At 40.9% G+C, this 18,494-nt stretch overlaps 1 protein-coding gene across 1 annotated transcript in view; it reads right to left on the bottom strand.

Annotated features, from left to right (window-relative positions):
- Positions 1 to 1,101: 1,101 nt before the first annotated feature.
- LRP11 (LDL receptor related protein 11) overlaps positions 1,102 to 18,494 on the bottom strand; it is a 58,979-nt gene continuing 41,586 nt past the window's right edge. The window contains exons 3-8 of the mRNA XM_014263292.2: positions 14,172 to 14,335; positions 11,527 to 11,668; positions 9,356 to 9,481; positions 8,412 to 8,621; positions 2,927 to 3,028; positions 1,102 to 2,637 (exon numbers count right to left, since the gene is read on the bottom strand). Coding sequence (XP_014118767.2) covers positions 2,483 to 2,637; positions 2,927 to 3,028; positions 8,412 to 8,621; positions 9,356 to 9,481; positions 11,527 to 11,668; positions 14,172 to 14,335 — 899 coding nt within the window. The 3' untranslated portion in view covers positions 1,102 to 2,482. The remainder of the gene's footprint in view (positions 2,638 to 2,926; positions 3,029 to 8,411; positions 8,622 to 9,355; positions 9,482 to 11,526; positions 11,669 to 14,171; positions 14,336 to 18,494) is intronic.

The raw sequence follows: 18,494 nt of genomic DNA, 5'->3' as shown, positions 1-18,494 counted from the left end.
TCCAGCTGACAATGCCCCCAAGCTCTCTGGTAAGGTGAAAACTATTTTATTTCACTCCAGCTGTGGAGTGGGCAGCAACTGCCACCATCTCCTTTCCCAGAAAGAAGAGTCCCTGGGAACTGTGGCAAAGCTAACGCAGCACTAGCCAGACTCCTGTACCATACTTGCTGTCTGCTGCTCTCTGCTTGCAGGCATTCATTCTCAGCTGTCATATGCAAAATCAGTCAAGGTTTATTCCACTAGCAGCAGCACAGAAACAAAGCCTGCTCTTGGGTAAAGTGACTGGAAAGCTGAGCAGCCTCTTGCACCACGGCTGTACTGGCTGGCTTGTGCTTTGTGCCAGATCTTGCTGTTGACCTGCCCGGCAGAACAAAACCAAACCTTTTGTTCTGCTGCTGGCTGTGTGCCAGGGTAATGGGTTTTGGTGATAGGAGCACCATGGGCACAGAGAGAAAAGACCATTTTCTTGCTGCTTTGGTAAGGTGGTGAAGGACATTTAGGTACTTACTTAAAACCCAATGCAGATTTCAATGATGGAAAATAAGACCCCAACCAAATGGGCAGTGAATCTTCCCCAGGAGGCTGTATTTAATATGTGGTCTTTTGGGTCTTGCACTATTTGCCATGTCTGCTGCAGGCTGGCATGGAAGAGAGGCTGTACTCCCAAACTGGAAATGGGGAGCATCAGCAGATGGTGTCCTGGGCCCACTGTAACACTGAAGTACAATCAGACTTTGCTTCATGTGGCATGAGCAAGGAACACTGTCAACCACATTCCCTGAGTGGTTGGCACAGCCAGCTTGACAACTACTGTCCTCCTCAGCTCAAGCACTGCTCGAGAGACAGGTCACACAGGTAGATGCTCTGTCCTTCTCTGTCTCCCTGAAATAAGTATCTCAACAACTCCCCCCACCATACACATTCCAGCTTCTTATAAGGCTGTTTCACAGAAAGGAGAAATATAATATACTTCTGCCTGCTCTCATGATAGAGTCTTGTAGCACAAAATTTAGCTGGCAATAGAAACGAAAGACAATGCAATAAATATAAGAATAGAATTGGTTTATTAGATCTATTTTACATAAAGTAATCAAGAACAAATTACTTGAAGAACTGTTTGTATACCATGGCAATATTCTTGCTGACTCAAAGTTACTGAAGTACAAAAGACAACATACAAAATGATGCATGCCTCATTTGACTCTGGTTTTATTGAGACCCATGAGGAATGTGACATCCTTGGACAGCCAAACAAGACAGACAGCACAGTGTGTGTGTATATATGTATATATAACATGTACTGTACACATTTTACTGGTAACACATCTGCAGTTCACTCACACATATCAATTACTTGCTCTAATTCTATGAGAATTTTTCTGGGGTGAGGGCAGATCACCGAAGCTTTCAAGCTTTGCAGGGAGCTATGGGATAACCAGCAGGAATCCTACACTCCAGCCTCTTGAGTAGAATCTGCTGTGTGCTGCATTCTCACACTGTGGGCGAGTGGTGGGCTAGGTGTGGAAAAGGCTGAACAAGCCCTGAGCTCTGGGGAGAGACACAACTCTGGGACTGCACATGGAATCATAGAGGGGTTTGGGTTGGAAAGGACCTTAAAGATCATTTAGCTCCAGCCCCGCTGCCATGGGCAGGGACACCTTCCACTAGACCAGGTTGCTCGGGGCTCCATCCAGCCTGGCCTTGAACATTGCCAGCGATGGGGCATCCACAGCTTCTCTGGGCAGCAGTACATGACTGAGCACTGGGAAGTCCAAGCTCATCCGCTGAGGAGTGCATTTTTTCATTTCTGCATTTAGCAAGCATGGCTGTCTGCTAGCAGCACAGAAGTCTAAACCGAGTGAAAATAAGATACCTTCTTCCTTAAATCCCAATTTTCTTTGCAAAAGCTGGTGCTTGGATAGCAATTGCTTTTAATTAACATAACAAGATACATTCTTTAAAGACAATACTCCCAGTGCATCAGGTGGAAAGAACACAACTGGTCTCTGCTGGATGGTGAAGGAACATGTTGGCTGGAGCATCCTGGTCCCCACAGTGGTGGCAGCACTGAGAAGAGCAAGGTGGCACAGGCTTCCCTCCACACCTTGGCCAACACAGCCGGGCTGTGGAGCCTTGACTGCTCCAGTGCCTGGGCCCTGGGGTGCACTCAGCCCTGGCTGAGATCCCAACTGCTGTGAGGAGGGAAAGGGCACCCCACAACCAGTTTGGGGTCTCCTCACCTTGCAGTGTCTTCTGCACAACAATCAACTGGAGCTACTCTCTGGAGCCTGAATGTTTCTTATTTTCTGAGCAAGGACATCTACCCACTTTTTATATTATCACCGAAGGGGAAGAGTATGTTCTTCATCTCATAGGCTTCTTCTACACTTGAAAATAAACTACGGATTTTGGTCCTTTCATAGAGGCAGAGATTCATGGACACAGGAGAAAGGGGAGAAAACAACCGACCCAAATCCAGTTTTTAGAGATACATCCCATTGATGAGGTAATCAGACTCTTCAGATGTAATGGGCCGAGCTTTTTTGAGCTTCTGTTTCACTAAGCGCAGTCTGCAAGCAACCATAAGCAGCAGCAAAGCAGTGATTGCCAAGCCTAAGGCTAAGGGTAACACAGCACCTACAGTGGGGTTAAGAAAAATTACATTTTATTTAGCACAGCGAGATGCTGGTAGAGAAAACCTGGATTTTTTCTCTAAAAATACAGCTAGTCTATCAGTTAGTTAGTTAGTTAGTCCAATTACTAACATTGGAACAACTCATACTATGAAACTAAACTGTATGATCATGTTAGGGACAGTTCAGAATATGTAAGTACATTATTCAGTTCTTGACTACTTTATCTGTATCTATAGCACCTGACTGGAAACCTGACGTAATTCAAAATTCATTCACATGATTGGTCTTACCTGTTTCTGGGATTGGATGACCACCTCCAACCTGAGCTCTCTTTGGCATCATTATGCCATCCCCATTTTTATCATCTGTTCTTTTCCCTGAGGAACTGTTATCTGCACAAAATCAAGCAAGATGAATGAATACTGCAGTTCAGTGACTCAGGAAGCCTTATCCACACACAGGACACTAGTATTAAATAATGTGAAGCACTTAAACATAGGGGGAAAAGAACAAACAAAAGAACAGTTTAAGAACTTCTGATTGTGTAACTTGAATTTTTGAAATAATATGAAACTAAAGCTAAAATTTAAATTCAGTTTTACCTCCCAAAGCACAATGCATCTCAACCAAAAGCAAGGGCACTTTGACTGCTGTGATACATTTGCTGGCAGCCTTCAGAACTGTGGGAGAGCTAGCAGAAACACACTATGCTACAAGATGGGTAGGATATGAATGTGAAATGTTGTAACTGGAATTACATATAGTGGTGGGTGCTAAGGAAGTGTTTAAGTCAATTTGGAACGTGCACTATGTGTAAGTCTCACCCACCACCACCAGCTCTGAAGAGCTGCAGAAGGTGTCCCTGGCAGTGGCAGCAGCAAATGTACACAACTGCTAATTACAGCTTAAATTGTTTCCTTGGTACTAACATAAAAGTCCATGCTAATGCCCCCACTCCCAGGCAGAACACAGCCTCCCAGGCTGCTGTTTCATTGCCCTGCCATTTTAGCTGGGGGTGCATAAACACCAACTTCACTGCTGTGGAATGCTGTAGAAACAAGCCATGGCCCTCTCCTAGCTGGGCTCCTGATGTTGTTCTGGCATGTAAAGTGGGCTTAAAAAATTCCTAAGAGCAAATTAAAATACCAGTATGGTATCAGAGATGTGCAAGACCACCTGAATGTAACTGACACCAACACCAGCAGCTGTTTTCTGCTTCTGTTTTTCCTGAATTAAACTAAATTAATATTTGTCTTTATTTTGAAAATACCCAAAAGACATCAGCTCTTTGTAAGAGCTGCTCCAGCCTGCATCTAAATGCCTGTTTTAGAAATTTGTTTCCCTGCCATTTAAGTAAAGTGAATTTTTAAGTCAACTGTTTGTAAAGAAATTTGGTAAATACAGAGAGAAGTTTAGTGGGAAATTTTTGGAAGTGTAGAAGAACAGAATCCTTTCAATACAGCTTGTAGGGTTTTGCTAGGACTTGTGGCTGTTCTTACACGCCTGGAGAGACTATCAGAGTCAATGCTGCTCAGTATCTTATCTGTTATCTCTACAACACAAAGAGCAATTTCCCTAAAGAAGTTTAGGAGCCTGGCAGAAAGCATTTTACATGGGTTTAATTTGATTTTCACTTTCTCTTGATTTTCTAGTCTGTTCTGAGGAAATTGCCATTTACAGCCCTTTCCATTTACCCTAATTACAGATCTAGGTTACGGCTACTGCTATGGGTGCCTCCACAGTAAAAACATGACTAAGGCTTGGGCACTCAGTCAAATGTTGTAATCCCAGCCCTGAACAGCACTGCACGGGCAGCCTGGGAGAGGCAGAGACCCTGTGCCAGGGGAACACAAAGCTGTTATGGTGATTTATACACTTGGGTTGGCTGTGCTGGAGAGTGCAAATTTTCAGGCTGCACATGAATTCAACCCATCTGCATGACCCTGTTTGCTACTGGCCCCTGCTGCTTAGAAACCAGCCCACTGCTCAGCCAGAGTGCTGTGCTGCTACTGAGTGTTTTCTATATTCATCTGCAAGTTCAGGAGTGCCAGAATATGCAGCTGGGCTTTAGAATTTCCCTGGAGAAGGAGACTGGGGCTATCTGGAGGCAGACATGCAGAAATGCTGTGCTGGCCTTTTCAGGAGATGCAGCCTGGGTAACTTTACTACCATGGAGACATGTCTGCAGAGAGAGAAAGGACTCTTTTATTGACATCAAATGCCTCTTCCTCCATCCACTCCTGACTTTGAAAGAATATGTTTGGCCTTTCAGCTTGGGCTAAAGTAGACCTCCTGTTGCAGAAGACTCAGTGCCCTGAGTATCTGAGGGGGTTATTTCAAAGTCAGACTTGGTGTTCCCCTGGACTTGACCTGCTGTAGAGGAATCCACTGAAAAGGCACGAGCGCAAAACAATATTTACCCATTGTAAACAATCAATGATTTTTGGGTTCTGTTTTGGTTGGTTGTAGTTTTTTTCTCTTTACTGTGAATAGATTCCCTGTTAGGCCAAGCAGAAGTTTTAAACAGTCCTAAACTTGGACTTGCATATTTTCCTCTGATCGCTGATACTTCAGTGTAAATCCTTAAAGTTTGTATCAAGTCGGAGCTAAGCATGAAGGGCCACTGTAAGGAAGGTTAAAGGAAATTTGGAACAGAAAAACTATTAAGAGAAAATGGATTCTGGAAAAAAGCTCCTCTAGTATCACCCACATAGATAGAAAACTGTATCTGCTACCGAGAACTATCTCACAGTCCAAAACATTATAACTTAGCCCAGCTCCTCTGAAGAAAAGGAGGAAAGATAAATATGGTCATACTTGACAAGGAAGTCCCTTTATTAGACATCTTTATTGAATTCTCAAGAGATGAAAGCTATTTATGGAGAGGTAAGTAGCAGAAGGGACAGGCCTTTACTGATACTTTAGCTACCACTAATGAAAAAAACAAATGAAAAAAAGAAAACAAAGGAACTCTCCAGTCCTACAATATCTTGGGGAAAACTTCTTTAAAAATCAACTGAAAGCTCCTGTATGAAGCATCAAGTCTAGCAGCTGGCTGGAATGTGCCACATGCTGTCTCCAGCAGATATAAACCTTAACTTCCTCTGCCTTCCAGTCACTGGATTTAAGAGCATTACGTTTTCCTTGTATTTCCATGATGATCTGAAACTGTCAGCTGAGAATTAAGAAAAATGTGGCCCTGAATTTTTCACTTGCAAGTGAAAAGCCAGAACCTGTGCTGCCAGTGTAAAGCCATATCCTCTAATCTGTATCGTAAGTAGACAGCTTTTCACCATAGTGACATTAAAACTCTAAAGCTTATTTTCAAAATTTATGTAAAATGGTATATAAGAAGCCTGGATGTTCACAATGTCAGCTCCAGGCCAACAAGAACATGACTGCCTTGGTCCAAGAAAGACCTCTACAGTGATTCAGAGGCAGAGGTTCTACCTGGACATGAGCAGCAGGAGACAATCCCCCCCAGAACAGCATTTCTGCCAGAGGCATTGTTGAACTTCTGAGACTGCTGGTATGATTCCTGCTCAGCATTGATTACCTCTCCTCAAAAATGCACTAGCATTACTGCCCTACTGGACACATTTCCAGATGAGCTTCATGGAGCTACTCCAGCATTTCTGTGCCTCTCATTTTTGTACCACATAATTATTAGATTTGGTCTGTAACCTCCCTGAAATGGCAATGATGGAGGGAAGTCTAATTAATGGATCTGAGTGGATTTTAAGGAATAGGTTAGATGCTTGTCTCTTCAACTCCATAAAGACAGAGATGCTTCTCAGTGGGGCAAGACTTGAGTCTCTCTCTGGACCTCTGTGAATCATAAATGCACAGCATGGGACTCTGTGAAGTTTCAGTAGTTGCAGGAGAAGACAGCAGCTCAGAGCAGGTTTTGGCAGAGCAGTTTTTGGCAGCTGCCCTTCAGACCCATGTACCTTGCATGTAACTAGCACTCTTCACGTCCCACCCCATGCACCCTAACTGGAATTGATCCATAGGTGATTTTAAACCTCACTGAGCTATTTGCTGCTTTTTTTAGTTAGAAGTATTGGGCTCCTAGGTCAGTAAAGATTGGATCCTTCTATTCCACAGGAAAATTATTAAGCATCTAAAATGAAATTTTGACTGAGCCTTGTCAAAAGAAAAATATTAAACCCACAAGAATTAAAACAGCTTGAAATCTTGCCTGTTGAAAATTAGAAGATTAGAACAGGTACTGGTAGTACACTAATCACTGAAGCCCCATTACACTTCCTAAGTTTTCTAAAAATCTTTTTCTTTGCTTGTGTACTGCTGTGCTAAAGGCTACTTTTAGAGCAAAACTGGTGCAAGTAAGTTACTGTGCAATAGGTAAACACAGAAAATGGCTATGCAAAAATGCTTCTGCATTGTACATCCAGTTACAACCCTTGATTACCAGTTGCTGAAGGTGGTGACCTCAGTTCTGGTTTTATGCCTGGATTCACAAGCCAAATGATTTTTGAGACCTACTTAGCAGCTGACTTCCTACCAGAGTCTGCAAAGCCCTTTGGAAGTTTGATGTTTAGTTTGGGTGGTCCCATATCAGGTGTCACTCAAGACTGGGTGAGAAAGGTTTGAAGCAGACTTCAGAATTTTAGTCAGCAGTGAGGAGTCATCTAGAGGTCAGCTACACTGCCAGAAAAGGGGAAAACATTTGGGACAGGATTTTGCTATCATTCCCCACACATTCACTGATGCCATCAAATTCTTGAGAACATTGTTTTCACTCCCTTTGCAGAGTTTTCACTTCTGCACTTCACAGAGGAAGTACAAGCAACTTGAAGGAACGTCCAGGTGCCAACCAGGGCATGCCCTTTTCCAGAGTTGACAGCAGAGGGCACTGAGCACTGCTCTGTTGTAACTGGAAAACTAAGCTGGTTATAAATAGCTGTGTCTTGGGGCACATGAATCAGTCTAAACCATGAAGAAATAAAAGGGGGGTGGGGTGGGTGGGTATTGATTTTAGGCTCTGTGTGCACAGTTTTGTTTTCATATAATTGCCATTTCAGATCATTTTAATTCATCATCATGAACCTTAAAAGACACATCAATTTCACTGCAGCTTCTGGAGCTTTACCAAGGCCAGGGTTGGGGCTCTGCCTGTAACACAGTGACTCACTACAGGCTCGCAGCCACTGTGCAGAACAATACCGGGGACATGTACACTGACACCTGAGTAGCTTGTTATCAACGCCTAAGACTTTTCCTTTTCTACAGTGATGAAACACTTCTCCTGCCCTGGAGACAGAGTTCAGAAAAAAACAATGCCCATAATAGTAAAAGATACTAGTTCAGGAAAAAAAAAAAAAAAAAAAAAAAAAAGTAATGCTTGGCACCAGGAGAAAAGCAATTACTTTCACCCAAGTTGAACAGTATCTTATTATGTTCTCCTGAAGTACTCCCCTACAGATTTAAAGAGCCTTAATATATCAGCCTACACAGCTGAACCTGTGGCAGACTTTTTATTTAGTTCACTGCACATTCTGTTCTTTAGAGTGTATTACTTTCCTAGCATTCCTACATTTTAACTTCATTTTCCACCTGGTAAAAAACAGACTTGACAATAATAAATTAAAACCTACTTAGAACTTCATTATTACAGGTTTCTTTTGTATTTATTTATGTTTGAAATTTTTTTCCTCTTAGCCAGGAAGCAAAAGACAATTAAATTAAATTTAAGGTGCAAGACACTTCCTTTCTTTAAGGAGAAGGATTTATTGAAACTTATTCAAATCTTACCTGGCACAAATCCACTGATTTGTTTCTTTGGTCCCTGAGAAAGCGATTGGTTAGACATGTCTGCATCCACTGAGAGAAGTGGCTGATTTCTGGCAGTGGCTTTCAGGGTGTTCTCTGCAGAGTTCTCCTCTGTGTTTTCAGTCAGTCCTGCAGTCCTTTGCTGGGTAGTGCCAAGAGCTGCATGTGTCACCGTCTTCCGACCCGAGCTGACTGTTAACAGAAACCAAAATTTTTCTACAACATTGAAGGGAATGGAAGTGTTCTTAAGGAAGACTGTCCAAGATGGGCCTTGGGGCAGAGTAAACAACTTCCTCAGGTTCACACATATGATAAAATGTGAGTCACAGATACCTAACACTTACTTGCTTGCAAGAGTACACTCATGACCCCTACAGTGAAATCCAGCAACTAAAATATAATGGAAGAGTGGTTAGCCATTGTGCCCATTGACCCTCTGATGGTTTTTGTTCACTTAGCTGAGCATGGGCACATGCTGAGGGATGACTAACGAGAACAAACAGCATGATGGTGAATCAACCAGTTCCCTTGCATGTCCACAGTGCTCCAGATTCTTGCAGGGTGTCTAACAGCACTGTGAAGGGTAACAGCACTATGAAGGGCACCTCTGAGACACTCTTTCAGACAGACACCACAGCACTTGTTTCCAGAATCATCATGCAAGTGCAAAACTGATCTTTTAACTGCTGAACACCAAACCTGACACTTAGAGACCCTTGAGAGTTTTAATATGCTTTGAAGAAAATTTCTGAGCACCTGAGTATGCAGATATTAAACCTTCCCATGTGCTAATTCCAATGAAAGGCCAGGAGCAAACTGCTTGCTCACAGGGAGAGAGGCCACAGAAGCGGCATTGTCCCCCTTTGGTGATTGAGGCTGTGGTTACTTTCACAGTCTGCTGTGCCACTGTGGCCTGGCACACTTACGATTCTGGCAGAAAGTCTCGTCTGATCCATCAGGACACTGTCTCACACCATCACACGCAAACGTGATGTCAATGCAGCAGCCATCATCACAGATAAACTGGTAGCGAGAGCAAACCCCAACACAGGCTGTTGAGAAACAATTCCCAAATTAGCAAAAGAGAAATCCAAGTAGTAAATACTGAGTCAGTGACTAAATTCTGCAGCATGGAGGAAAAAGCAAAACCACACTATGTCAAGAAGCACCGTGAACAAGGCAGAAAGTCCAGACTCAGCTATGTGACATCGTATTGACACAGAAGCAAAGAAAGGCAACAGCTGTTCTTGGCACCTTCATCACTAGCCTGGAAATCTCTTTATTGCAGGAATACTCAACCTGTTGCACCTTACACCTTGTGCAGCACCCTTACAGTCCTTTGAATTCTGTTGGCCTAAGCTGAAATGGGACCTTCCTGGGCTTAAAAGATGCAGAACAGCCCTGAAAATAAATGCAGTATCAGTGGCTGTAATTGCATCCCTCCAACACATAATTCCTACTACATATCCATTCAACACCAATATGTTGTTTTACATACACACATTTGGACTATATGGGATCCTTTATGGCATATTTTCTGCAACCTAATTAAAATACTTAAAGAATGCTCATTATTTATTGACATCAGCAATTCAGTGACTTTAATACAGCACACACCAGAATAGGACTAGGTCATGCTCTTACAAATTACTTTCACCAGAAAGAACTGACTGCTGCCTGCTTTGACATTTAGATTCCCCTGGAAATGGAGACTATCCCTGGATGCTCCATTTTGCATACTCAAAGCTCTCCTGAAACCCATTCTGATTCTGTAATTATCAAGTGTTTACATTTGTGCTTTTGTTTTTCCAACAGCAGTGCAGTTCATCACTTTGCAAAGCACTACCATGTTCAGTTGTTCAATGCTTGATTAGTGTCATAAGAGCAAATCAATTTGCATAAGGGAGTCACAGCCTTTGGTTGTTATCCTGCTGTGCACCAAACGCTGCACCACGCTACGGGAAGTATGCCAGGAATGCAGACAACTGTTTAAAACCCCCTAAAATCTGAAAATGCATCTCCTGAACTTCAGCACTAGTAATAGCACTGATCTTGCATGTATTAAGGCATCAGGAACTAGTTTAGCTGTAGCAGTAGCACTTGAATTGCTTATGTAGCTGGGGAATTAAAAAAAAAAAAAAGACAGCAAATCCCCTATGTGTCCCATACAAAAGATATCCCAGATACCCACAGCAGCAAATAAACAAACCAGCAAACCTCTCTGGCTGCTTAAGCTGAATTAAACATTAATGAACACATCATCCATTACTGGAACACAGGCACTATTAAGCAGATTTTTTGGAATAACAGCTTATTGCCACAGGGACTACCCTCTCACATAGAGATATTGTGCTGGTGCAGAGCAAGATTTTTACTGGTTCTGCTGAACATGGAGATAATGCTATTTAACTTTTACTTTGTGCCAGAGCAGCAGATCTGCATTAGCATGTTCTTAATTACAATGTAATTAGAAGTTATTATATTTAAAAGCAGGACTGACAGCCACTGAAATCTAGCTTACTTTCTACTTTTTATATGTTTCTGAAGCTCAGAGTTTAAAAATGATGGGTCAGCTCCAGTTTCAGCTTCCCCAGTACCATTAAGGCTTCAATAATAACCATCAGATGGAAAAACTTAAATGCACTGAAACAAAAAACCATGCCAACCTTCAGACCAAAGATGAAGGTCAGTATTATTATTAGTCTGCCTCAAACACACTATGAAGTAATTTTAACTGGGTCTTCCCCATAGCATATAAATTCCCTGTCATGTTGCCCACACCATCTGACTGTTACAATGCACCTGATACCTGTGTCAATATTTCACTCTTCCAACCCTGCATGCTTATTAGCAATAAAAGGACAAACATTCAGTGCCTGAAAGTATTACTGCTCTAACAGGCAAGTGATGCTTGCTTGTTTCCTCAGTTTGAAAAAGTGATTCAAAGCTGAAAGAGATGTCATTATGTAATGAACAAGGGCAAAATAAAACACTGAAAATGGAGATTAACATTTTTATCTTTATCAAAGACCCTTGCTCTAACCTGAATACCACACCCTGGGTGTCACAGAGGCAGCAGCTCCAGTCATTTTCTCACCTGCTGCAGAATGAACCATGGGCAGAATAGTCACAGAGACGTTGTCAGAGCTCCGCTGACCTGCAGTGTCTGTCACTGTTAGCTGGAAAATATACCCACCTTCCTGCATGTGGGACAGTTTCAGTGTTCCTGGCTGTGGTACCTGAGTAAAGGCACACAGTAAAAAAAGCAAAACATATTGGTACAATGGATCCATCCATGACTTTCCAGGAATAAGGAGCTCACCATGCAGATTAAATACTTCCTTCAGTCTAGTCAGCCTATTCAAGCATGTATTTCAGCATGGAACATTTGATCTCTTTTTTTTTTTTGTTTTTGCATCCATTTGTAAAAAACCCACAACATCCAGGTAGTGTTTTCATTATCTACGCAGTTACCTGGAGCTGTGGATCTCAGCACACAAATGGAGAACACATGGTCACATACATTTAACTCAATTTTTGACTAATTAGAAATGTAATTTTAGAGGATACCCAGTAAATTATTGGCTTTTTGCTCTCTATCAAGTTAGTCTGTAGACAATATAACATAGATCCACAGAAATAAATTTTCATGCCTGAAACAGAACAAGAATTTTTAATTAATATGGTCACAGAGTCCTAGACCTTCCATTACAGAAGAGTTATTGATAAACACATTTTTTCTCTTAGTGAGAAAATTTCCTAATTGAAATTTCTTTCCTTTTCTATTTACATGAATGCACTCCGTTATCTGATCAGACTGTTGAGTACCTCCTGAGAGAGCATATGACCCCTTAGTATTTTATTCTTTATTGTGTTAAAGACATTATTATGCTCTAAAAAAACCACCTGCTGTTGTTCACTGTGACTGCAGGGAGAGCAAATGTGGTATTTAAAACTCATGAGCCATGGAGCCCAAGCCTCTTCTCAGTGCAGAGACAGAGAAATGCCACTGACTTCTGAATATGCCACCACTCCTCCCAGTGACCTCTGGGCTTTCCTTTTTATCTTCATGCTACCCTGAAGAATGCTGGCCTGTATCTGCTTACACAGAAACTTTGGCTCAAAACAGATAATCAGTATTTTAAAAAAGCCCCAACCCATTACCATCCCTAAGTGTCCAAGAGCTGTGCAGCTGTACAGAGTAGGGGTAGCAATCAGTCTAAAAAAGCAACAATCAGTCACAATAGGAAAAAAAAATGGCTTCCTTCTACAGTATAAGATCTCTTTATAGAAGTCCTTCCCTCTCCTCTGCCTTCTATTTATTCTTTGCTACGTAAGAGCAATGCAACAGCTGTCTTTTATTTAAACACACTCCATTCTCCCTTGTAGCTATGGATTCATACATTATTCTCAAAGAATAAATGACACGAAATCCAGTAACTCCAGGGCAGTAACCAAGGCACTAAAGACTCAACTGAAGAATGCATGAAAAAAATCACAGTTATTAATTCAACTCTAAAATTTAAATTATCATGGCTAATCACCAGGGAACATATCTGTAGCAGAAATCCCTGCTCATTTGAACACAATGGAGAAGTATTTATTTAAGCATAAATGCGTGTCAAATTCATTTTCTGTTAACAAATACAAAGAAGCCACCAAGGTTAACATGAATTTTACAAGTTTGAATGGCTATAAGACTTGTCTCTATTTTGTAAAGTGACTTTGAATAATATTAAAAATATAAACTTTAAATGTTTGTATTTAATTCTAATTTTTTTTACTCTATGTTACTAAATCACAGATTAATTTTAAAAGTATTTAACTGCTCTTTAAAGCAAAGAATGCTGCAAGGGGTCAGATTAACAAGTCTTTGATAATAAAGTGTGCCTTTTGTCTAGATATCTAGCAACTATTCTTAAAGCTTCATTTTGGTTCACACTCTCTCACTTCTACATATCCTTCCTGCTCTAGGTGGAGTTCCCAGTGTGTCTTGGATGTTGTAGGCTGTGAACAAACTATGAGTAGAGTCTGTGGAATTGAGACATTTTTTTCTTTCTCTCTTTTGCTGCTGATCCTAGAGCACTGACAAAAAAGACTAAAATTAATAATCCCTCTCTTCATAGGTAATTTTAATCTGAAACCAAAGTGCAGCAGAAAATGTATGGATAAAATATCTCATAAGGTCTTCATCATGTTTCTTTGTACCTTCTCCATAAACACTGATAGGAGACTGTTGGTGAAAATCCCTTATTATTTTTAGTAACTGAATTACTGAGGGGTCTCTAACTGGGGTGACAGAAGCTGAAAACCAAGTTTAGTGAGTACAAATAAAGCAGAGCTCAAATACAGTGGAGAATTATCATCTACTTGTTTGCTGCTGGCTGTCCCATGCCATCCAGGATAGAGATTAACTGTGTAAGCCACTAGAAATAATCAATGGAACTACCCAGGGACACAGTGTAGTCTCCTTCACTGGAGGTCTTCAAGATGGGATTGGACAGATAAAATAATCTCATTGAGGCTCCTTGTCCCACAACAGTTGGACCAGATGATTTCTTGAGGTCTCTTCCAACCTGAGCTGCTCTACATTTCTGTGAAACAAATGTTGGAGTTGTACAGGCATCCTAACTTTGGTGCTGGTAGACAGATTTGAATATATTTAATATTTTTAGCTGTACATTTAAAACTTGAACACAACAATCTGGAAGTAAGTGGCCACAAAGGAGACTGCACATGTACCTGCATTTCAACCGATGAGTCACCCTGCAGCAGTGTCCACTCGTAGTGCACAATTCCATGGTCATCGGAACTTTCTCGTCCATCCAAAAGCACCCAGTCCACAGGTGACTGCAGCACAATGTCTTGGCCTGCCTTACACTGTGGAGGCTCATCATATTCTTCTTCTTCAATAAAAAAAGAGAAGATCAGTTCTTTATGAGGGGAGGCTGAATGATTATTTATATGAAACACCTTTTTTTTCTTGGTTAAGGCATTGTTTCACCTCTGTGCAACTTAGTGAAAGAGAAACATGCTCATTAGCACGCATTTTGTTAAGCAAAGTAGTATCTGCTTCAATCTTAGTTAACTGTTCTATGATGTCTTCAGGAATTAACATTAGAAGCACATGGCACAGAAAACCTCACTAGGTACCTGGATGTTTCAGCAATACAACAAACAGGATTATTAGCATCAGTGTACTTTTTAAATCTGAACTAAGGAAAATAGTTTTAAATATGACTTACATATAGATGGTAGCTACAGCACATTTTTTTATACCTTTTATAGTACACTGCATAATTCAGTAGGCTTCTAGTCCCTATTTATAATACATCATTATAGGAATGAAAGACTTATTTAGCATACGGTGGCACCCTGATGAAGCAGTGTACATGATCATTAAAAATCATCAGAGACTACCAATTTTAAGTGCTTCATTTAAGACATAGAAAACTTGATTTTCAGAATATTTAGGATTTACAGAATTTTGCTATATTCAAATTACAATCCTTATTGGTTAAAATTGTGAGTGCCAAGTACTTTTGCCAATCAGACCCCAAGCTTTTGGGTTAGACTAATAAAAGTGAAGTTCTGTTAGGTGACACCGCCTGTCAGAAGTGGTTTAAGTCACTTCTTCTGCAGCCTTTGGACAGATCAGAGAAGAGAGAGGGATAAAAATCTGGTTCAACAAGTCAGCATTTGACAACCTTAGCCACAAGATTTTATCTTTTTACAGTTTCCCACTCAAGTCTCATTCCTTCTCTGGGCACCCTGAAGTGCCGGGGTGCTCTCTGCTCTTCAACCTCTGCAAAGGAGAAAACTCCCTGTAAAGGATACTGTTGTTATGCTCAGAAGAGCAATTACTGAAATCAAGGTTGTAACTGCACTCTGTGCAGGCAGAGCTGCACAAGGAAAGGTGTTTTCCCATCAGTGTGGGGAATCTTCCTTGCATGTGCTCCTCAACAGTATCATGAACGCGCTTGAAGCCTTGGAATTCATGGGAGCAGTGGGACACTGTTTATCTCTGACTAAACAGCGAAATTCTTATTTCTTGTTTTTTTCAGTAGTAGGTCAGGCATAGAAAATGTCAAGGCAAATGCCTAAAGTTAGGAAAACATACAAGTAACTGAAACCAGGTCTAATAATAGAAACTATGAAACAGTTCTTGCTCATCTGACAACAAAGGAAGCTTTGCCTAATTTGTATACATACACTCGCTTCTCAAAACCAACTTTGTATAAAAAACAACATCCAAGTATTGGAGTCTGCCAGGGCAAAGGGTTGGAAAGAGACTTTGCCCCAGGCCCTTGAAAGAAGGATCTCCTTAAGACAGGGTAAGCAAAAGCACACCCTCAATGTCCCCTGGAAAGTTATATGTTAATAGTACTAGAAAGTTCTATAGTTTCTCTGTTATTATTGGTTAGAATTTGGTGCAATGTTTTATATATTGCTAATCGCTGGTTTTTATTGGATCCTTTCCCTCAGACTCTATCCCTAACCTACCTTATATAAGTTTGTAACCTACCCTGGCCCTTGCCTTTTTGGTGCACCCTATACTGTTGCTTGACTTATGCTTGTTGTTTTGGTATTTAAGACTTTTACTTTTGGGGTCACTGAATCGTGCCCATCCCTTGCTTATTTGTCACCCTCTTGAGGACCTCTCACAGAAGATCCCAAGGTAGCACCCAGCCAGACCATCAAGGCCCAGCATGCTACATCCAAGTGCAAAAAAATCTCCAAAACTCATTGTTAATAAAACCCCAAAACTAATCATTAATAAACACCATCATTATGGTGCCAGGGAAACTTTTATTTGCTATTATGAGTTGTACAGTCTTCACACAATTAACTTTACAAGTGACTGTCAAAAAGAGACTGACCTGGGTCTCAAACAGCACAGCCCAATCTTCTGGTTCTGCCTTGGAAAAGGATTTCATACCTGTCTGGTTTAAATGACTTGATCAATGCCCTGCAGGGGCAGAGACAAGCCCCAGTTCCCCTAAGCAATGAGGATACTCTCTTCCTGGACTAACTTTATACTCCAGCAGCATGAGTTGCAATGAAGGACCACTTCACATTGAGTCAGTCACAGAAATTCATGCCAGCCCTTTGTAATGGATGAGTGAGGGACCACACAGACCTCTGGTCTCAAAGGATGGAGGCATCATCCTTTGCTTGTAAGCCACCAGACCATCTTCAGAAAGGTAAATCAATGGCAAAAATATAGATTTGGCCTGATAGAGACATATGGCATGGGAGGAGACAGTCTATTGAGCTGAAGATTCTTTTTCCACAGAGAAGTTTTAAGCAATAGAAGACGTTATCCTTAGAGAGCGGAACATCTCCAAATGTGGGGAATAAGAAGTCAGCATAAAAAAACAGGGAGGCAAACTCTTTGGATGCATGCTCCAAGGAGCCACTTGCAGCCACCACTCACAGGAAAAAAGCACTATCAGCCACAGGTCAGCTGAAAAATTATCTCTTAACTTCTGTTTTCAACTTCCATTTAAGTTGAATTTAAATAAGCAGTATGGAACTGAAATACCTGGTCAACACTCTGAGAAGCTGGAGCTAGCTGCATCCTAGAAAAAGGGGTGAAACACTTTTTTCTTTGGGAGCAAACACAGTAAGTTTTTTTTTAATCCTGCTTTTTTATTTATTCTACTCCCTCCATCCTTTTAACAGACTTGTCCTGCCAGTAATGAAGTTTCAAGCTAGTTTTCTGCATGAAGGCTTTGCCAACTCCTGAATGTGTTTGGTATTAGTTTACCTTGATGTTGAATCCTCCCATTGCTCACCACTAGTGATCTCAGATCACTGTATCCCAATGCACAAAAATATTTTGGAATTATGAGGGCACCACAACTGTGGGCAAATGTTGGTTTGGTATTATCAAAAACAGAACAGTGGAAGACTCAAGAACAAAGTACTCTGAAATAAAAAAGAAAAAAAAAAAGAAAAAAAAAAAGAAAAAGCAGCAGCTAACATGTGATCCTCTCATGGAAAAATATCTTGAAATGAAAAGTTCTGTCCTAAATTTCCTAAACTCATTCATGGGGTGACAGAAGGGAAAAGAGATGTGCCTTCATCATCCTGTTGTCCAGATTGTTTTTTTCAATGTAATTCAAGAATGCACTGGTAACAAAACATCACAGCAAATAATTCAATCTTAATTTTATCTCTCCTGGTCTCTGTCACATCTGACAGATGTTTGAATAAAAGTTCATTCTCTTTTGTGGCTTTGCTTCAGCTCCAGTGTAATTGCATTAAGAAATCATAATCCCCTGTTTCCAATACCACCATCACCCACAAGGCAGACTTTTAAATAAAACCAACAGGACACAGAGCAATTTGCAGACTAGGAAGTGAAATTGCCTTGCATGTCCACTGCTAGCAGTCAGAAAAGCTGCCAAAAAGGCAAAACATTTAAGAACTCCAGAATTCAAGAACTCAAGGAATTAAAGAAATTCAAGATTTCTAATAGGTAGAGCATCATTTGTACAATATATTATTTACATTGTGCCATAACTGCACTCTAAATTAATTCCAAGTTTTATTAGAATTAAGGCACTTCAAAATGAAGCCTAAGTCTCTGTGACTTTGATGTAAAATCTCATCTTAAGCCTTCTATCATGCAAGTGCATACAGGCTTATGAAATACAATTACCCTATAGCTACTACATAAATAATACCATGGAACTAATACTCTTCCTGTTGAAAATATCAAAATCACACCTTGGGTTTTTCTGGTACCTTAAGCTTGCCTCATCTATAATGCTGTAAGATCCTTCCTTATAGCACTCTAATGTACCTGCCCATGCACTTTGCAAAAAATATTTAGGCATCATAATGCCCCTACAAAACAAGCCTCTGCTCTCTCATTTTTGCAGGAGATTCTCATTGACATTGGCATTCTCATGAAACATACAGGACTGAATAGAACTCAAGCCTGAGGTCTCCCCTCCCAAGACAGCAGTAACAGCAGGGACATCTGGCCACTGTTTTCATCCATACCAACACCAGGTCTTCTTTCTGTTGCATGCAGTGACTAATTTACTTCAGATG

The sequence above is a fragment of the Pseudopodoces humilis genome, chromosome 3, assembly GCF_049639895.1.
Source record: "Pseudopodoces humilis isolate 2021_Gansu_Grassland_sample_001 chromosome 3, ASM4963989v1, whole genome shotgun sequence".
Taxonomy (NCBI): domain Eukaryota; kingdom Metazoa; phylum Chordata; class Aves; order Passeriformes; family Paridae; genus Pseudopodoces; species Pseudopodoces humilis.
This window is presented reverse-complemented; position numbering and strand designations above follow the sequence as displayed.